We start from the raw sequence: 20,450 nt of genomic DNA on the forward strand, positions 1-20,450 counted from the left end.
ACAAATTTGGAAAATTGTATCGTTCAAGTCACATTGCACTTCTTCAGCATCGATACCAATATAATCCTAATGTTGTTATTTTTTACAAAACTTTGAAAACCGTATAATTGAATTCTACCTTTGAAATTGATTTCAGTTCATCAGTATAACAAAAAAAAAAATCTGTAAAATTTTAATTTTGGGCAATATTCTGTAATTCTGTCATACAGATTCTGTATTGCTTTTCCAGTTTAAAAATCTGTAAAATACAGAAAAATCTGTATATGTGGCGTCCCTGTAGACATGTAGTAGCCAGAATGTCTGACGAGAGAGCCGCCAAAACTATCTTCAATAACCAGGAAGAGGCCGTCGATTTCGTGGTAGCTCTCGCACGCGGTGGATGTGCGCGGTGGAAGAAGATGCACGATTTGTTGGTGTACGAGGAGGCTGGAGAACGGCTGCCCAGGCAGAAGAATCTGAACATCTCCAGTTCGTTCGGCCCTAGACCGGTGGACGGTCCATTAGCCAACAAAGCAAAGTAAGTAAGTTCCCGATCAGGTCGAGGATCTTTTCGAGCTGGAAATTTTCACGACTCAGCACTGGGGTACGGTGTATCGCTGTACTTATCCTACAGCATGCAAAATGTGCCAAAAACAATATCGATAACAAATTCCCTCAACTAATCTAGTTGATCGAGACCGCTATTAGCCCCCCAGGCTAGCGTGCGATATTGTTGTTGTTGTTGTTTTTATGCTGCTTCATTATTATTTTATCCGTGCTTGTGTGTAATGTGAGTTTACCCTTCCTTTTACACGCCATCTGCTCCACGATATCGAGTCTCGTTCCACCTACAAACTAATTTTTTTTAAGAGGGAGTCACACAAAGGTATGAGGTAGATTTCCAGTCATTCACAATCAATTGCAATTATTAGGATTATTTTTCATTGAACTGTTTCTCATTCGTTAACGCTTGCCTGAGTATTTGTCCGTCCAAGTCCGATGTTAACCTACATTTTTTTAATTTACTCGATAAATTCGAGAAATAGCAGTCTAAAAAAGGGATAGTCAACTGAAACTGCCTTTTTAAATTTTTCGCCGGCCATTTGACGCCGTTTGATAATTGATGATGATGATAATTGATAATTCGATTCGCCTTCGCGTTAATCTCGCCTCTGGTCTTCTCCATCAATAGTTGTCACTAGTCGAGTTGTCAATAGTCGAAGGCACGCCGGCATGATGAATTTATACTGGAAGTTTTCAGTTTGACAGCAGGCACCGATCGAGAATTTGCCGATTGTCGCACATATGAAACATAAGTTAGAAGAAAAACATTCACGAAAACAAATTAAAAGGTGTAGGTGTGAGATAATTTCAAGGTGTTAAAATCAATTAAAATCTATCTAAAAACTCTAGTATGGCTCAGATTTACTTGAAATACTTAAATTGGAGTTATAATTAAATAATAGTTATGTGAAATTTGTGGCTAAAATAACTCTACAACTCTTACACTTAGAAGCCAAGGTGTGCTTAGATTTGCTCGAAGTGCTCTTGTTTGTCCCACAGTTTCGTTTCGAAAAAGGTCCGTTTTTCTCCGTTTTCTTCTCGCGCAACTTCCTGGCGGTTTTCAGTAGCTGTTCACATAGGTTTGATGATTTCAACCACTTTCTGCTTGATAAACCACTTGGCTTCCATTTCCTCCTTCTGACGATTCCTTTTCGCTTAAACGGCTTTCAGTTTATCGGCAACGGTTGAAGGAATGGACGTGGGATTTTTATTATCACAGGTGTTGTTTTCCTGACAAACTGCTTGGCACGACACATCCGGAGAGCTTATAAATAATGACTCCAGTTTGACTCCCTGTATGAAGATTGTTCCGTTAATTATAAATACACTATCGAATTCAGGCTGCAAATTTTCGACACTGCAAACGAAAATGACAAAAACCGCATTTTCACTGTCTTAAGTTGAAATGACCTTCAGTGTCAACGGTGTCAATTTTCAATGAAAGTCCGGTCATTGAAAGATGTCTGATTAATTATCGAAATTATTTGATTTGAGTCTATTCATTGCATTAAGTCGATGAACTATATTCTCAACCGCATAAACATCGCTAAAGCAACACAGCGTGTGCGAAATCACAGAAATGCTGCTAGTCAACAACCACTATCAGTGGATTGGAGTTGAAAGTCTCATTCATTCGTAGCTCGTTCGTTGGACATTGAAACTCAAAGATTTCAATTTCAACTGAAAATCCTTTGACAGTGAAAGTTTGCAGCGCAATAAAATAGCAATTTCGCGAACTTAATTCTATAGTTTCTAAGTGCTTCACTTTAGGACTATACTGTCTTCGGAGCAATTGCTTGTATTGAAATTGCTCACATTGTGGTGTTATGCAGCAACAGCCATAGCCTACTATGACAAAAATAAAATTTGTAACTTTTGTGTTTCTGCATGAAACTCCAAGTTGTCTTCAGCAAAGTTGTAGATAATTTCATCACAAACAACTTTGCTAACAAGAGTTTTTTTCTAGGTATTGTAGCTTTTGAAAAAACTTAACTTTGCATGACAATGTCCGTAAATTCAGTTTTTTGCTTCTAAATTTTTTGTTTGAATTTTTTTCCAATAAAATGTTCTAGAGAATTTTAGCCCTTATCATGTTCTAAAAATTTTGCGAAGGCGTTATGCTGAGATTCCTTTTGGTTTGAAAGATATAAGCAATTTCATCAATAACTTACTATATTTTCTCCTGCGGATTGAAAAAAAAGGGGGACGCCCGGAAGCTTGCACTCACCACCATTTTGAAGCTTCAGATTAGTACTATAAAATGGTGGATTAGTACTATAAAATGGTGGAAATGGTGGAAAAGTTACTCGTCCGACTCGTCACAATTTAGAGAACGAGCGTTAAACATTTGTGTGGTTTTGAACATTTTGCCTTAAGCATAACGAGATATTATCACAGTAGCACGCTTTTGATCGTTTTGTGTATGTTTATACGACTGAATATATCAGTGTCTGTCTCTATGGACGAATGTATATGAAAAAATGGGTGTATATGTGATTTGTATTTTACTTACTTGTGATATTTGATTAAATTTAGTGCTTTTACAAATGACTAACTGACTGCGCGTTTCTCCATGCATCAAATAACATGTAATATACCGACATTTTGAACGATGCAAACATTTATCGTCAAATTCGAAAAAGCAAAACACTAGATACTGCTAGGATTATGTAATAAATCTGGATGAATGTGTATGATACATTATCAGCGCAAACAATCATGCAGTGTGTGTATCTGGGGAGAGAGAGACTTATATCAATTTGCCGTTTGATATTTTTAGAGAATATGATTGTAGGTAGCCATATGCCCACACATACGTCCATAGAGAGACACACTTTCACATTTAATCGTATATACATACACAAAACGTTCAAAAGCGTGTTACTATGATGATATCTCGTTATGCTGAAGGCAAAATGTGCAAAACAACACAAATGTTCAACGCTCGTTCTCTAAATTGTGACGAGTCGGACGAGTAGCTTTTCCACCATTTTATAGTACTAATCTGAAGCTTCAAAATGACGGTGAGTAAGGGCTTCCGGGCGTCCCCCTTTTTCTCCAATCCGCAGGGGAAAATAGAGTAAATTTTTGTTGAAATTGCTTATATCTTTCAAACCAGAAGGAATCTCAGCATAACGCCTTCGTAAAATTTTTAGAACATGATAAGGTCTAAAAGTCTCTAGAACATTGTGTTTAGAAAAAAATTCAAACAAAAAAGTTAGAAGCAAAAAACTGAATTTACGAACATTGTCATATGAAATATAAGTTTTTTCAAAAACTGCAATACCTAGAGAAAAACTCTTGTTAGCAAAGTTGTTTGTGATGAAATTATCTACAACTTTGCTGAAGACAACTTGGAGTTTCATGCAGAAACAAAAAAGTAACAAATTTTATTTTTGCCATAGTAGGCTATGGCTGTTGTTGCATAACACCATAATGTGAGCAATTTCAATACAAGCAATTGCTTCGAAGACAGTATAGTTCTAAAGTGAAGCACTTAGACACTAAAGAATTAAGTTCGCGACATTACTATTTTGAACCACTGTGCGCTGCAATCGATTACGTATCGATATCGTACTGTTGTTTACAAATGCAACAGATGCTATTTTTTTGTTAATATTTTGTGCGGAAGTTTGCAAAAGCGTAGCCGTTTTCACAAGCAAAGAAAACGAATTGTACACAAATAGGGCACCGTGAGTGGTCTTTTGATCAGAAAGTTATGGTTCCATAGACACCCCAAACATGGTAGAAAACCCAGGCCTGTCAAAAACGAAGTATCAACGAAGCAGAGTTTGAGAAACTAAGGGCTTGAAAGCTTCATGATAAACTTCTCACTAAAAAATCACAGGAGGGTTGTGTGCAAAGCCACGACCGCGAGGTTGAAGTAGAATACTTTTACACAGCTCTACTTACGGCTGCACATTAACCTACGGCCGGGCGAAACGGTTCACGCCGCTTTTCGCGTTTAGCCTGGCAGAGGCCTAATGTGCACGGCCAACACAATAGAAAGGTGTTTTCACATTGAAAATTAAACACGGCTTTACTGGAGTAAGTGTTGGCAAATTCATCTACCGCTAAAACCGCCGCTATCGTACGAAAGCGCTTCGTTTCATGTGGGGAATAATATCAACAATGAAAAATGACGCGCGTCTAAGCACACCCGAACTGTTTCGCCATGCCGCTTCCATTTACTTCCTTATAACATCCGCCTCATGGAAGTACCGGCTGCACTCACCGCTGAGGCTGTTACCATACTGCTACTGGTACCCAAAACTATTAACTCTTCAAATTAAGTGTTTTATTTGTCCTTAAAAGAACAATTGTTCAATTCCATATCGGATATAATGCAATCGCAGCTCTGTAATATTACCGACAGTAATATTCTTCTGAACAAAATGATCCAACTTTTCCATTAGAGGAAGTGCCGACTGATGTACGGCAAAAATCTCACCCGATCGCTCGCGTTGGCGTTCGTTCTCAGGCAGAGGCCTGAGACGTGGTGATCAACTACAGGGCAAGTGATTTGTTTAATTTGAAGGCAGCCACAGGCGCAACCCGCTGATATATTCTGTTAGAGCAAGCGCACCGGTGAGTTGCCATTTGAGTTGCTATTTTCACAACGCTGGCCGTTGCTATTTTGGATAGCAACCGATTTTCGCACCGGTCGTTGCTAATGGGGATTACCAATTCCAGTATTTCTTTTTCACACCGGCAGTTGCCAATTTCTGAAGACCGTCACTAGCCAGCGTTGGCAAAATGTTTGTTTGTGATATATTTCGCATATTTTTTGCGTATCTAGTAATAACCAACCTATCCGTCAGTCAATCTTTTCCGGAATGATCTACGTTCTTTCTGCTTCATAAAATGTTCCCTCCATTTCACGCAACTTTGTTTTAACTTTGTTTCCGTTTTTCCAAGTTATCGATACCATAATTCTTTTGCAGGTTTTTCTACTTGTGCGTACATGAATTTTTCATCCTTACATGTTTATTTAAAGTAATTTCGTAAAACTGGGCACGTCCCGCAACGTTGGCTTAAACGACTATTCTACTGAAAGCTGGCGAACTTTCATTAGTTGTATTCTGTATTCTATGATGTCTTGGTTCCCACAGTTTGCTATTAATATTTGAAAATTTGCCACCAAAAAAAAACTTGAATATAGAACGCGGAAACTGTTTTCGAGTATTTGGTTGATTCTAGTGATGAAGAAAGTGATTTCGCAAAACAAATTTCCTTATACGCGATTAAGAAAAGGGTTTTTGGAAAGATTCGGGGCGGCTCTCAGCCTAGTAAATAGCCAAACATTGACCGTCATACGGAGGAAGGTGCCATCCAGCGTTTTAACAATATTTTTATGGGAAACACCGGTCAATACAGATGACCATTTCCAACGTCGCTTTCGAACGCATATTAGGTTGTTTTTGAAGATTGAAACAGCAGTAAAGGAGAAAAATGGTTTTTTATACAACGACCGAACGAAACGGGAAAATGGTTGGTAATACTCCCGAGCAGATTTGCTTAAACCTTCCAGGTTTATTGAATGATATTGGCCAATCTTCTGAGGATTTGAGCTTTCCGCATCGTTCAGGTTGCAGACCAAAATGCCAACCAAAATGGTCATCTCAATAAAAAACCTATACAAAATGTTTACCTGCCCGAAAAAACACCCTGTGGAAAATTTCAGCTCAATCGGAAATAAAATTGAATAGTGGTTTACGCCGACACTTGCGTCTTACGACGTGTTTAACAAGCGAGGCCGAGGCCGACCAATTGAGTCCGCATTCGAAACACTCATCATCTTCGTGATATTATTACGAACATTCACTATCGAGCACAAAAAAAACAACAGTTTGACATTTCATCAAATAGCAACGATTCGGCTCGTTGCTATCGCGTTGCCAAATTTAATAACTCGCTACTACCCGAGGTGGGGATTGTTATTTCCCAAACCAACATAGCTACGCCCGGTGCGGTTGCCGCGTTATGGTGGGAGTTGCCAAACTAGCTTTAGAAACTTCAATTTAGCCACTGGTGGGCTTGCTCTTACCGCTGAGTGCTGATATCTGCTGCTGCTGCTGACAACGTTGTTGACGGTCCATCCAGCTCACCTTCCGACTAATGAATGTAGCTAGTTTTCCCAGAAACACTGTTTTATAGCCGAAGGGTGCTACGAAAAAGGCCACGCCCTATCAGTTCAGTTGTTCCATTCCCTAATGTTCTTCAGACAAATTATTCCACAATTCGCATTTGATTTTTGTATCCAGCGAATAAACACCGATGATGCTCTCACACACGCAACGGTTTTAACCCGTATCTTATTGCGGTTTGTAACATCCAGCGATTTCGTTTGCCCGCTGTTGCGTGTTGCATCATGTTGCATCTTGGCAGCTGGGAGACGACGAAATTCTGTTCATGCTGTTTGATTGAATCGACTTCAGCTCTGCATAGACGAACTAACTGCTTTTGTGAATGCGTTCTAACAGGACAGTTTGTTATTCAAAGTCGGTTATGCGGATCGCAGCCTTTGCGCTGCCCCTACAGTGGGGGGTTTACTAAATAAAGTAAAAATTAGACAACTACAACAGAATTTGATTGCATCCCGCATAGAATGTCTGCTTGTGTTGAGGCCAGAAAATTATTAAACATCAATTATTTGTTTATTTGCCTTGAAAAAGGCATTTTGCGGTTTAAATTCGGTTGCTGATCGCAACCTTTGAGCTGCCCTAACAGTGGGGGATACACGGACAACATGCACTGTGGAAGCTATTTCACATTCAGTAAATTAGACGGGTGCGACAGTTTTAAATTGCTAGGATCCAACACAGAATGCTTGCTTGTGTTGTCAAAAATTGTTAACTTTCAATGACTTGTTTATTTGCCATGAAAAAGGCATTTTGATGTTTAAAATTGGATTACCTGATGGCAATCTTCATGCTACCCCGACACGGGGGGAATAATGGCTGTCTGGCGACACACACTGCGAAGAACCGCGCTGCTCCTGAGACGTGGTGACCAACCACAGGGCCAGTGCTGCTGCTAAGGAAGGACGACTGCTGTTGTCGCTGTCTAGAACTATTATGAGCGGCTTCGGCTGAAACAGGCTCTTATATAGGCCAAATAGCATGTTTTCAATTGCAAGGTATATGATTCTGTCGACCGTGCTTGGGAAGCAATAATATAACGACCAATCAGAGGTCGAATGTTTCGTTTTGACAAGGCTTGACTATTTTCAATAGTACAATAATGTGAATAATAAAAATACAATTATCTTCTTTTGGGAAGAATCTTAGAAGATTTTCCAATCTATTGCTGCAAGAACGAAGGAAATCCATCGAATACTAACCGATTTATTAGCATTTGAAATTGGACATTCCAGCATAACGAAGACATTCTGTTGCGTTCGCTCTAGTTAACTGGTATACGATCAATCTGGCGTGCACGTTATCAGCATTTGCTTGCAAGTTGTCTGTAATTCGCGTTTCAGATGCAATCAGCAATACTTTCTTGTCTTTTCTTGTTCGTTTATGACCAATTTATGTTTTTGATTATTAAATTTGCGGAAAAAAATGTCAATATTGTACGTGATTAGTAATTATCTAGAAGGGGGTCTGACTTTGTGACGAAATGCTACGATGGGGGAGGTGGTAGTCAAAAAACCTAAAAAAAAGCTACGTCATTTATGCGTGCTCCCTTACTTTTGTGTTAACATTACAAACCTAGTACATAATTCTAGAAGTTTTTGTTACGAGTAAATCTGCTAAAAATACGAAATCCCAATAAATCCAGTAAGTACTCTATTTTTTCATTTTATTTTGCTTCTATCGAGGATAGCTTTAACATTTAAATTAGCTAGGGGAACTGCCCCATTATTCATCTCATTAAGCCGATATCCACGAAGAATGCATGGATTAAACACCAAATTTTCACGAAATCATTGAACAAATAGACTGAATATGCTTACGTGCTCTTTTTGAGTCGTTCAGCATTGTATATTTAGTAAAACTAGCTAGATTTATTTGAGTTCTGTAAAACAAACCATTTTTCACAACGCTTCCATATCTATCCCAAAGCTTGAATCACTGCTCAATTATTCATCGCACGACGCTTCCATATTCATCACACTGTTAATCATGAATGAATCACTTTATATCATGAATGAACGTAGTCGCTGCCGTAGTAGGTTACCTAGATATCCGCTGTAGTTGTTTACGAGCAAAATTGGTAACCTAGGTAACCACTGCAGTGCTGTCAATTTATGTCAATCATGTCGGAATAATTCAACATTTTCAGTATGATTTTTCGTATTAACAGAAACTGATTTGACAACTTTTAATTTTCTTCAACGCAGTGCAAACAGATGAAAATACATGCAGTTGAAATTTAGGAATTGTAGAAATTCATCTCATATATTTCTGGTAATTCAAGCTTGTTTTGGGAAATTTGAGGTGAACATTTCAAAGATTAAAGTTTTCTTAGTGTAGTGAGTGATTTTGTTCAGTGATTAAAATAAAAAGTGGTCAACTAGTGATGAAAAAACTTTGGTTGGCTGCTGAACGAGTCTCGTTGTAGCCGTATAGAACAATGCGCGGATTTTGTTTTCTGAGGTAGGTGATTGAATTAAATGAGTTCTTGAGCGCAGATGCCCGACAATAATATCAAATTCAGAGCTTTTAAGTGAGTTTTTGAGGATTATACTTTATGAGGAATCTAAAGTGAACTAAGAAGACCCATTCCATGGATTAGCAGATTGGTTTAAGAAGAAAATATGCGTTTTTCCTGTTTTCAATTGTGTTTTTATGTTGTATGAGATGAATATATGGGCTGAGATGAATAATGGAGCAGTTCCCCTATTACATTTATAAAACTCTGCTCAATTCATTTTATTGATATTTTTTTCATAAATTATTTAGAGGAAGTTTGGGCTTTGTAAAAAAGAAAAAAAATATTTACAAAAGTTTTTTTTCTTCATTTCGTATTTGAAGGTAATTATTCTGCTTGTAACTAAACCATCTAGAGCATTGTATTATGATTATACTGTGAACACTAACGTGATGTAAAACAAACTTGAACGTGGATAAGTCGATAAGTGAGTGACTTAAATGTACTGTCTAATCATTGCCTTCAAGCTCAGTACTAGCTATCAAAGGTCTGAGGAATGTTGCAATGCATTTTGGAACGTTTCTTTTACAATCAGTCACGTTACTACTATTATCAGTCAAGGTAATCAGTTTACGGTAACTCCGTTAAAGGGAATACAATTTTAGTTCATATTGTGTATATTATTATATACTTTTTTTCAATTAATTTTACTAAATTTTAGTTTGCAGAGTTAAAGTCGGAAATCGGAACCAATTTTTTTTCATTTATCATCGGCGGGAACAGTTCCCTCTGGGCGTTTAAATTTAGTTGACGTTTCCTTACTGGTTCGTGACCAGGTCGAACAATTCAACGCCACAGCTGACAACGTTTTCTTTGATCTAGCATGCGCTAGGCGAGGTGTTTTGTAACTGTTCGTATTGCATAGCCAAACATCTTTCGTAGGGATGTGCCCAATAGAAAAACACTCGCTTTTCGCCAATTGACCATATAAGTGTTTCCGCGAGGTGCGCCGCGACTACTTTCGTATCTATAGCAACGGGTAGGTAATACGTTTTTTCGCGGGTTTTGCCTCAAATTGTTTCAAGCTGGCCGAGAAAAAGCATGGCGGGTCCGCGAATGTCTGGCTGGATCGGAACGCTGGTGCTTGCGGTGGTTATTTCACGGCCGAATCGGGTGGAAGCCAAAGTTCCGCAGCTATTTTTGTCGGTGAAAGGTGCCAATGTGTCCAGCTGGAACTTACAGGATGTGTCTAGTGCTTATGTGATAGTGACCGATACGTTAGTTAGTCCCGAAGGACAACCGTTGTCATTGCTGGGTAGAGAATGTGAGTTTGTTACCTAAAGTTTTCGAAATATCCATCTAATAGTTTTTTTTTCAATGAAAAGTGAATGGATCAAAGTTCAACGGGTTGAACAAGTTGGGATCTGGAGTAAAACTGTTGGCGTCGTTTGGAGGCAGTGCTGTTCCCTCGGAGCTTTTCTCGCATCTTGTGGAGGATAGTACGAGGAGAGCAAAATTCGTACGGAATGCAATCCGTTTTGTGACTAGAAATGAATTCAGTGGTGTTGATATAGCCTGGTTGTATCCTACTGACGCAGATAAGGTGGCTAGTCATTGCATAATTACTTCGTTAAAGTTACAACAAGTGTTTTTATTTCAGGAAAGTTATGGCAATCTTCTGAATGAACTGAGGACGGCTTGCGATAGAAAAAAGTTGATTTTAACGGTGACTGTTCCCAGCCATCCATCCGTCATTGGGAGAAACTATCCTACGAAAGAGTTGGAGAATGTAGCTAACTATGTTATACTTTGCACTAATGAGTTCAGAAAATTAAAGAAAACGTCATTGGTTGCACCTCTGTATTCTGTAAAAGAAAGATCCTCCAACAGTGTGGTGAGTTAGAATTATTCGAGTCCGAACGCCCTAATGTTCTACGAAAACTTATTTTAACAATCACTTTCTGTTTTATTTCTGAAGGATTCTCATATCAATGCATGGAAAAAGGCTGGAATTAGCGGTGACAAACTCGTAATGGTGATTCAAACTAACTCCTTGACATATAAACTGCCTCAACCGAACGAGTACCGCTTGGGAACCCCAGCACTGAAGCTTAAAATCCGACCGTTCTACAAAATTTGCCAGAAGTTGTACAGTGGATCGTTGGAGGTGTTCGAAGAAACGGCCCGCTGTCCGTACGCATTCCGTGAAAAAAATTGGTATTCTTACGAGAACAGTAAGTCAATTCAGGAAAAGGTTGAATACGCCGTTAGTCAATCCTTAGGCGGAGTGGGAGTCTTCCATTACGACGATGATGATCCGTTTGATGTGTGCGGTGACGGATCGCATCCTGTAACGCGAGCTGTTGTTGCGTCATTGGTTGCGTCACATCGACCAAGAGGTGTCGCTTCGATCGCTCAGCGGAGTATAGCAAACTCCGATTTGGAAGCATTTGAAGATTCTGCCAATCTAAGGATCGTTGACAGTGGAATCAATGGTGCGCAAGGAGAAGACCATTTGATAAACGATAATGATGGATTTTCTTTCGAAGACTTGGAATCGTATGTTATGCAACCATTTAGACCACATATGGAACCCTCCAAACGACCGACAAAACCATCTATGCCAACAAAACCAACCACGACAACGAAACCATCCACAAAGTCATGTCGAGACTGTGGTTACTATATAAATCCTAGCGATGACGAAGATGATGATGATATTGAAGACTTTATTCCTTTTATTGTTGACACTAGCGACAGCTCCGAACGTCCAGCGGTGATTCTATCGAATTCTGATGATGCCTTTGCTGCCTATAATTGCCCGGCGTCTGGAGCCAATGCTAATATTCTTTTTTCAGAGAGCTCAGCAGGACCGGTTAATTCTGGGCCACTGTTCTCAGAGACAGAACCAGCTGTTAGGATTAAACCTGTACCTAAGAGTGCCCAATATGACCCACAGCGTTCTCGAATAGGCATCATTGCCACCGGCAGCGTAGGGTCTGCCGTGAATCGGTTACCCATCCAACAACCGCTTTCAAACATCGTAGCGACGGGATTGTTCCAGAATACAGCGTCTACAGCTCAGCTTAATTCAGACATGAATAGCATTCCATACATGATGAGCAACAACAATGGACAAACCGGGTTCGCTGTTTGTCCGTACGATGGAATCATTCCAGATCCCCGGAACCCTCGATACTACTATCTGTGTCGGCAAGGACTGTGAGTAGCAACTGTTGATTCAGTTGTGTGTAATCCTAATCAATGTTATATTATTTTTTCTTTCTTCAGTCCTTTGAATGACGAAAATCGCTTTGCTTGTGCCGATGGATATGTCTTCAATCCCATCAGTCTGAAGTGCACCCCGCTCGTGTAGAGAATGGTATACTTCCTGGGCTAGACTCGTGAGCGTGTGTTTGGGTAACTATATGACATATTACCTGAAAGAATTTTTAATATTTCTCCACTCGATATTTTTCAGAACTTTAATCGCCAGTGATTGACTATCAACGATGATGATCGTTTGTTTTGTGCTGCAGCCATTATTTAATAAATTGTTGAACTAACAGAATGTAATAAATTTTCAGTTTTATTAGATGTACTGTGTTAAACATTCTGTATTAGTTGGATGACAGTTTCGAAAGAAATTTATTCTGATGACTCTAAGGGGTGGACATTATCAGTTTTTTCTAATATGATGTTCAGTTGATTTTTATCACTGTTATTAAACCTTGATGTTAAAAAACGTAACAATACGATAATAGCCGTACCTGCACGAACTTTCGACGACGGCATCTTTTCGAGTCTCGGTCGCTATGCACAACTATGAGAGATTGGTTGTGGTGACACCGCACTGAAAAGAAAATAAATAAAAAAGAATTGAAAGCGTTTTCATACTACTTTTTGAAATTATCCAAATTATTTGGTAAGTTATTTTTTTCGTGAGAGAAAGTGTGGGTGTGTGACTGAGTAAGTATTCGTGTGAGCATTTGCGTAATTATTGCACCCTGAAAAAGATGGAATTCGCTCCTCTGGCCAGTTATTATTGAAGTGATCTATTTTGTCAATATAAAGTCCTTATGGTATTGCACACGCAACAGTGCGAATTAGGAGAACGCAATGATTGATTAGATCTCGAATTTTTGCGTGTAGGATTTTTTACATTTTTGATCAATTCAACTTTTTTGATCAATTCTGTTTTAGAGTTTAATACATGGTGTTACCGACGATGTCGAAACAATTATCTGAACTATGTACATATGCATGTTATACGTTTGTCTGTTTTTGTAGAGTATTGTTATTGTTTAAATGTCACTTTTTGTTAGTATAGATTAAAATAAAAAGGCTCATAAAAAATTATTGTTTAGAAATTAGTTAGAAAATAATCTATAATTATCTCTAAATATTTCAAAATTGCAAATAGTCCCCCAGCCCAAATATACGTTGTTGAAGACTGTGCAAGTAGTCGATTGAAAAAATAATATATTGTACAGACCAAAAAAAGAAGACGGCAAAGAACTGCATTAAAATTCGGTAACCTTGAAAACCATAGACCATTAACATCTCTGAACAGGTTTCAAAGCAATGAAAAGGCGAATATATCGCCTCAATGCTGCTGTATCCTGTTCTGCGAAGAGGGAGAGGCTGACAGAGAAGGGAGAAGGTGAGAGCAGAACGTATAAGATACGGGACAGTTCGAAGGAGACTTCAGCGGCGACAGGGGCGTTGTGGCCTGCTCCGGTAATTACTTGTCGAATTTTTTAAAGTTGATTGAGAAGAGGATTAAAATAAAAGTGCGTAGTTTAAAGGGAAGTCAAGACCCTCGATTACCGGCTGAGAAGCCAGATTGACATTGTACGAAAGTCAATTGTCGACCGAAAACTGAGGCCGTGTTGCAGCGACTGGGAAAATCACCCTTGGGACGAACTACCACCGAAGCTACACGCAAAAGTTGGATGGTGCGAAACCAGTACAAAATTGTGCGTTTTTAGCGCAATTGTTGATGTAATTCGGAACCAGTACAATGATTGCGTGTTGGGCATAACGCAATTAATGCTCTAGCTTTTCTCCAATGTATTTTGCAGCTCCAAACTACTACACCTAAACAGTTTGAACTGGTATCAAGCAGCATTGCAAAGCGAGCGAGAAGCAAAACCATTCTCCTCCTTTCTGCTTGAGGACGAGACCTAAGGGGAGACAACTGGGTATAGATTTGCATCCACTTTGGGAACCACTCGCCGATTGGTTGAAATTGAAAACCCCGGGTGCGTTAAAATTTATCATCAGGCTTGCTGGCAGTGTTGCTGAACAACATGTTTCGTTGTTTTGATTTATGTTTTTTATGATGTCACCTGTTATAATCTAAAATATTTTCAAGTTAGCATTTAAAATAAAGTACAAAGCGTACGAATGCGGGTGCAGTAAAACATTCAACTTGGATCATCACTTATATCGATTACCAAAAGATCTAAAGATGCGCAAGGAGATAATACGGTTTTGCATGAAGCATAAAAACAGCATACCGCTGCTCAATGCGGAAGTAAAAGGTGTAGTGTAAGCTTATTTCTACTTTTGAATCCGTTCTGGAATGGGTTTGGAACATACCTGTTGAAGCATATTGCTTGTGCGGAGAGTACAATTAATCTGTCATGGATGACACGTTTAATTTTAAGACTATTAAAGATGCAGATTCTCCGGTAACCCTCAGACGGTAGAACTATCACCTGCAGGAGGAATTGTAAAAAGTGCCGATGAAAGCATTAAAAACATTCAAGTATTTTCCGAGTGAATGGCATCACTTACGAAAAATACAACAGGGATCATCGTGGTGAGTGAGTAAGAAGAGTAAGAAGCCAGATGTCTCCCCTTAGGACGAGACATATGCTACGCTTTTCAAGTCTTTTGCACACACGCTTTCGAGATACTTTTTCTTCTTCATGAATTCCTCTGAATAGCACGCACCGACAGTATGAGTGAGACTAACAACACTGGTATCAAGTATGTACAGCACGGGTGTCTCGCTAATTTCGTGAAGCAACGAGATATCGCCTTGCGCGTCGCAATCCGAACCGAAAGAGAAGCGAAAGAGCAACCTGCAAATTGTATGTGACGTGTCTAGTCTTGTCGCACATACATGGAAATTCTACGAGCGAGAGAGAAATTTCTCTCGTCGATTGAGAGAAAAGCGCGTGTACAGAATCTAAACATATAAAAATGCAGCTCTGTCTGCCTGTCTGATTCATATAGGCTTGGAAACTACCGAACCGATCGGCGTGAAATTTCGTATATAGCAGTTTTAGGGGCCGAGAAAGGTGACTAAGATAGTTCGAGACCCCTCCCACTTCTGCAAGGGAGGGGTCCCATACAAATGTAACACAAATTTCTGCACATCTCGAAAACTAACCAAGCAAATGGAATGGCAAGTGGATGTTTCTAGGAGTAACAAATATGTCCATGTTGATTCGACACCCTTCCCTCTTCTGGAAGGGAGGGGTCTCATACAAATGAAACACAAATTTCTGCACATCTCGAAAACTAACCAAGCAAATGGAACCAAATTTTGCAAGTGGATGTTTTTAGGAGTAACAAATATGTCCATGTTGACTCGACACCCTTTCCTCTTCTGAAAGGGAGGGGTCCCATACAAATGAAACACAAATTTCTGCACATCTCGAAAACTAACCAAGCAAATGGAACCAAATTTGGCAAGTGGATATTTTTAGGAGTAACAAATATGTCCATGTTGGTTCGACACCCTTCTCTCCTCTGGAAGGGAGGGGTCCCATACAAATGAAACACAAATTTTTGCACATCTCGAGAACTAACCAAGTAAATAGAACCAAATTTGGTAGGTGGATGTTTTTAGGGGTAACAAATATATCCATAATGGTTTGACACCCCTCCCTCTTCTACAAGGAGGGGTCCCATACAAATGAAACACGAATTTCGCACAGCTCGAGAACCAATCAACCAAATTTGGTATGTGAATGTTTTTAGAGGTAACAAGTATGTCCATAGTGGTTCGATTCACCTCCCTCTTCTGTGAGGGAGGGGTTCATAACAAATGAAACACAAATTTCTGCACATTTCGAGAACTAACCAACTAAATGGAACCAAATTTGGCAGGTGATTGTTTTGAGGGGTAACAAATATATCCATAATGGTTTGACACTCCTCTCTCTTCTATGAGGGAGGGGTCCCATACAAATGAAACTCAAATTACGCACAGCTCAAAAACCAATCAAGCAAATAAACCAAATTTGGCAGGTGAATGTTTTCAGGTGTAACAAACATGTCAATAATGTTTCGACACCATTCCTTCTTCTGGCATGTCTCCAAATACCATTTAGAAATCCAATAGGGCGACTTCCCGTTTCTGAAAAATAGCGGCAAATGACCGAACATGGGTATTTCCGGGATTGTTATGACGCACTGAAGCCACAAGTCGACCTCAGACAACATTTTGAATTGAGCCGTTGAGAGCAAAAGTGGTACATGTGCCATTTTTACACTTTTTGGGTTTTTTGCATAAATTGATGCAGAACGCAATAATGTACTAGAATATCCAAGAAAAACCGAGATCTGATAACCTAAGCCAAAATTATAGCCAACACAATTTTTGGTAATTAACATAATCACCATTTCGTTGAGAGCAAAAGTGGTACATGTCCAGTCTGTGCATGTTAGATGAATTGTAAGTCGAGGATCTTAGGATATAAAACAATCATGTCTTTAGCAAAGTTGGTCAAGTGATTGAGTACTTTCAGATGAAGATCTGTCTGCTTTGGAATTTTCTCACTACGGGGTGCTAGTGTACCCATGACTATTTTGTAACAGAAAGCATTTTACCTATTTCAGTATTAACTCATGTGCTGTTACGAAATACATATACACCAGCGCCACGAAGAGACAGAATTCCTCAACAAACAGATCATCATTCTATAGTACTCAATCACTTGGACAACTCTGCTGAAGACATGAATGTTCTATGTTCTAAGGTTAGAGAGCTATAATGCATCCTTCATGCTCACACTGTACCACATGTGCCATTTTTGCTCTCAACGTTTTCTGGTTGTCATTATTTTTCCCATAGAACAAAAGTGGTACATGTTTTTCCATTGAAGTTTGCGAAGTTTCTCAGCCAGAACTCGTTATGCTTTCATGTACCGTCTTTTGAAACCTTTCCAGCAATGATTTAGTGCAGTTGTGTTGAATAAAGTTGTTGTAAATAATTTACTATTTGAGTATTTTCGTTTACCGCGTCTCCTGAAAAATTTACTTAATGGCACATGTACCACTTTTGCTCTCAACGGCTCAATTGTAAGATGGCGACTTCCGGTATCTGGAAAACAAACGAAAATGACCAAATACCACCCAATATGGGTGTTTCTTTAGCCAGATTGACGCTCAGAGGGCAGAAATTGTTTACAAATGCCATTTTGAAATTCAAGATGGCGACTTCCGGTTTCTGAAAAACAGCGACAAATTACTAAATTACACCCAATATGGGTATTTCCGGAATTTTTATGACGCACTGACGTCACAAATCGACCTCAGACAACATTTTGAATTGTAAGATGGCGATTTCCGGTGACTGGAAAACAGCCGAAAATGATCAAATACCACTCAATATAAGCTTTTCTTCAACCAGATTGACGCACGGAGGCCGGAAATTGTTCCCAAATGCCATTTCGAAATCCAAGATGGCGACTTCCAGTTTCCGAAGAACAGCGATAAATTACCAAATACCCCTCAATATGCGTATTTCCGGAATTGTTATAATGCACCGAAGCCACAAATCGACCTATCGAAATCAGACAACATTTTGAATTGTAAGATGGCGACTTCCGGTGTCCGGAAAACAGCCTAAAGTGACCAAATACCACTTAATATGAGTATCACCGGATCCATAATGATGCAAGGAGCTATATATTGACCTTAGACAACAGTTTGAATTAAAAAATGGTAACTTCTGGGAAACAGCCGAAAATAACCGAATGCTACTACATATGGATTTGTTCGTAATCGAAATGATGTAGAGAAGCCAAGCATTGACCCTGGACACCATATTGAATTAAAAGATGATCACTTTCAGATTCTGGAAAACAACGAAAATAATTTATTCATTTATTTATTTATTTCGTCAATCATAGTAGACTACATCTTAAAAACTATTGCTAACATCACAAATATAGTTATGTAATTCTAGTGTTCAATATTTTTCTAAGAGCATTTCGTGACATCGTTAAATCAATAACTTCACAATATTTATTGTAAAGACTCATCATACTATTAACTGGCCCGGCCATGGCATATTCTGTTCTATAAGAATTTAATACGAAAATTTTTCGCGTTCTTAATGAGCGTGTAGGAGCATAAAAGTTGAGTTTTCCAAGCAGATTTTTCGAACTTATGCGTTGTGAAACTAAATCGTTGACAAGAGTTACCGAAGCAATTTCTCTTCTTTTTTCAAGCGTTTCTATATTAATAAGCATGCAACGCGATTCATAACAAGGGAGAGGAAATGAATTCCAACCTAGTTTTCTTAGTGCATATAACAAAAACTGTTTTTGTACGGATTCGATTCTATTGGAATGGACGTCTTGATAAGGCGACCAAACAACACTACAGTATTCTAAGATAGATCTAACATATGTAACAAAGAGAGTTTTTATAGTGTACGGGTCTACGAAATGATAACTGAACCTTTTTATAAAACTTAGCATACTGTTGGCTCTATTGATGATCGTATTGTAGTGATCAATGAATGTTAACTTAGAATCCATAATTACTCCTAAATCTCTAATTTGATAACACCTTTCTACAACTTGATGTGCAAGAGTGCAACTGGCATGTTCAGGATTTCTTTTCCTTGTGTAGGATATAATATTACATTTTTTTACGTTGAGATCAAGAAGACTTTTTTTACACCAAATGTAGAAAATGTCAACCTCTTGTTGGTATTGTTGGATGTCTGATTTGTGTTTTATTTCCATGTACAGTTTCATGTCATCGGCATATATCAATACTTTGAGACGATTCAACACAAGGGTAACGTCATTAACAAATAAAATGAAGAGCAAAGGGCCTAAATGGGAGCCTTGTGGAACTCCAGATGTCACTTTTACTGGTACAGAAAGGTGTCCCTTAAACCTAACCGTTTGTGTCCTGTTCGTCAAATAAGATTCAATCCATTTAAGTAGGCCTGACTCAAATCCCAGTTTTTTTAATTTGAACATAAGCATGGAAATATCTACTCTGTCAAAAGCTTTACTAAAATCCGTGTATAGAGTTTCCACGAAGTTGCCTCTGTCCATAGACGCAAGAGAGAAATCAACAAATTCAAGTAAGTTGGTAGCCGTAGACCTCCCTTTGTAAAAACCATGTTGGTTACACGTTATGCGATTCTTTACCTGATTAAATATTTCTTGGTTTACGATAGCTTCAAAAAGTTTAGGAATACATGATATTATTGCAATGCCACGATAATTTTTGATGTCAGATCTCTTACCTGACTTGAAAATCGGTATAAGAAAAGATTTTTTCCAGACTGATGGAAACTGTCCGGACGTAAGGGATAAGTTGAAAAGCCAAAACAAGGGTTTTACGAAGGCAGGAGCAAGATTTTTCATGAGTGAGGGTGGAATTCCATCTGGACCTGGACCTTTTGAAGCGTCCAGTTCTTTTAGTGTTGCGAGGATTTCTTGAACAGTTATTTGCTTAATAGATACGTTATTTATTTGTTCATGCAAGTGCGAGAAATATTCAAAGTCCCTGACTTCGTCGCTATTTTTATAAACGGTTTGAAAAAAACTCGCAAACTTGTTGCAGATTTGCTTTGAGTCAGTACTGGCAAAGTCTTCATATTGCATGCGAGATGGGAAGTTATTAGACTTCATTTTATCGTTTGCAAATTTAAAAAACTGTTTTGGGTCTGATTTAATGTTATTTTCCACCCTTGTGTTGTGGTTCTCATACGCAATAGATATTTTAGTATTCAGTTCATCACAAATGTTCAAATATTTGTCCAAATTTCTTCGGTCTTTAAGTTTTTTGTGAGTTTTATGAGCTTTTTGTTTCCTATTCTTTAAATTTTTGATTTCTCTGGTGAACCAAATGGGATCTTTTGAGCTAACCGTTTTCTTTTTTGATTTTGGTACAGTTGAGTCTAAAACACTATACAGTGATGATAAAAAATTATCAACCGCTTTGTTCATATCTATTTCATTTTTTAGAAGTGATTGCCAGTCGATGTCAGTTAATTTACGATTGATTAGTTCAAAGTTTGCTTTAGTGAAGTCATATTTATA

The 20,450-nt window shown here is 38.6% G+C and overlaps 2 protein-coding genes across 7 annotated transcripts in view; one reads left to right on the forward strand and one right to left on the reverse strand.

The window, feature by feature from the left end:
- Positions 1 to 20,450, reverse strand: part of LOC129721418 (sialin-like) — a 66,946-nt gene that overhangs the window by 15,423 nt on the left and 31,073 nt on the right. For all 6 annotated transcript variants that reach the window (XM_055673964.1, XM_055673963.1, XM_055673962.1 and 3 more), the window contains exon 2: positions 12,912 to 12,994. In XM_055673964.1, coding sequence (XP_055529939.1) covers positions 12,912 to 12,936 — 25 coding nt within the window. In that variant the 5' untranslated portion in view covers positions 12,937 to 12,994. The remainder of the gene's footprint in view (positions 1 to 12,911; positions 12,995 to 20,450) is intronic.
- LOC129721417 (endochitinase-like) lies at positions 1,195 to 12,683 on the forward strand. The gene is made up of 7 exons (XM_055673958.1): positions 1,195 to 1,333; positions 10,084 to 10,465; positions 10,527 to 10,744; positions 10,802 to 11,035; positions 11,120 to 12,363; positions 12,433 to 12,561; positions 12,623 to 12,683. The coding sequence occupies exons 2-6, from the start codon at positions 10,243 to 10,245 to the stop codon at positions 12,515 to 12,517; spliced, it is 2,004 nt and encodes a 667-aa protein (XP_055529933.1). The 5' UTR covers positions 1,195 to 1,333; positions 10,084 to 10,242; the 3' UTR covers positions 12,518 to 12,561; positions 12,623 to 12,683.

Source organism: Wyeomyia smithii, chromosome 2 (assembly GCF_029784165.1).
Source record: "Wyeomyia smithii strain HCP4-BCI-WySm-NY-G18 chromosome 2, ASM2978416v1, whole genome shotgun sequence".
NCBI lineage: Eukaryota > Metazoa > Arthropoda > Insecta > Diptera > Culicidae > Wyeomyia > Wyeomyia smithii.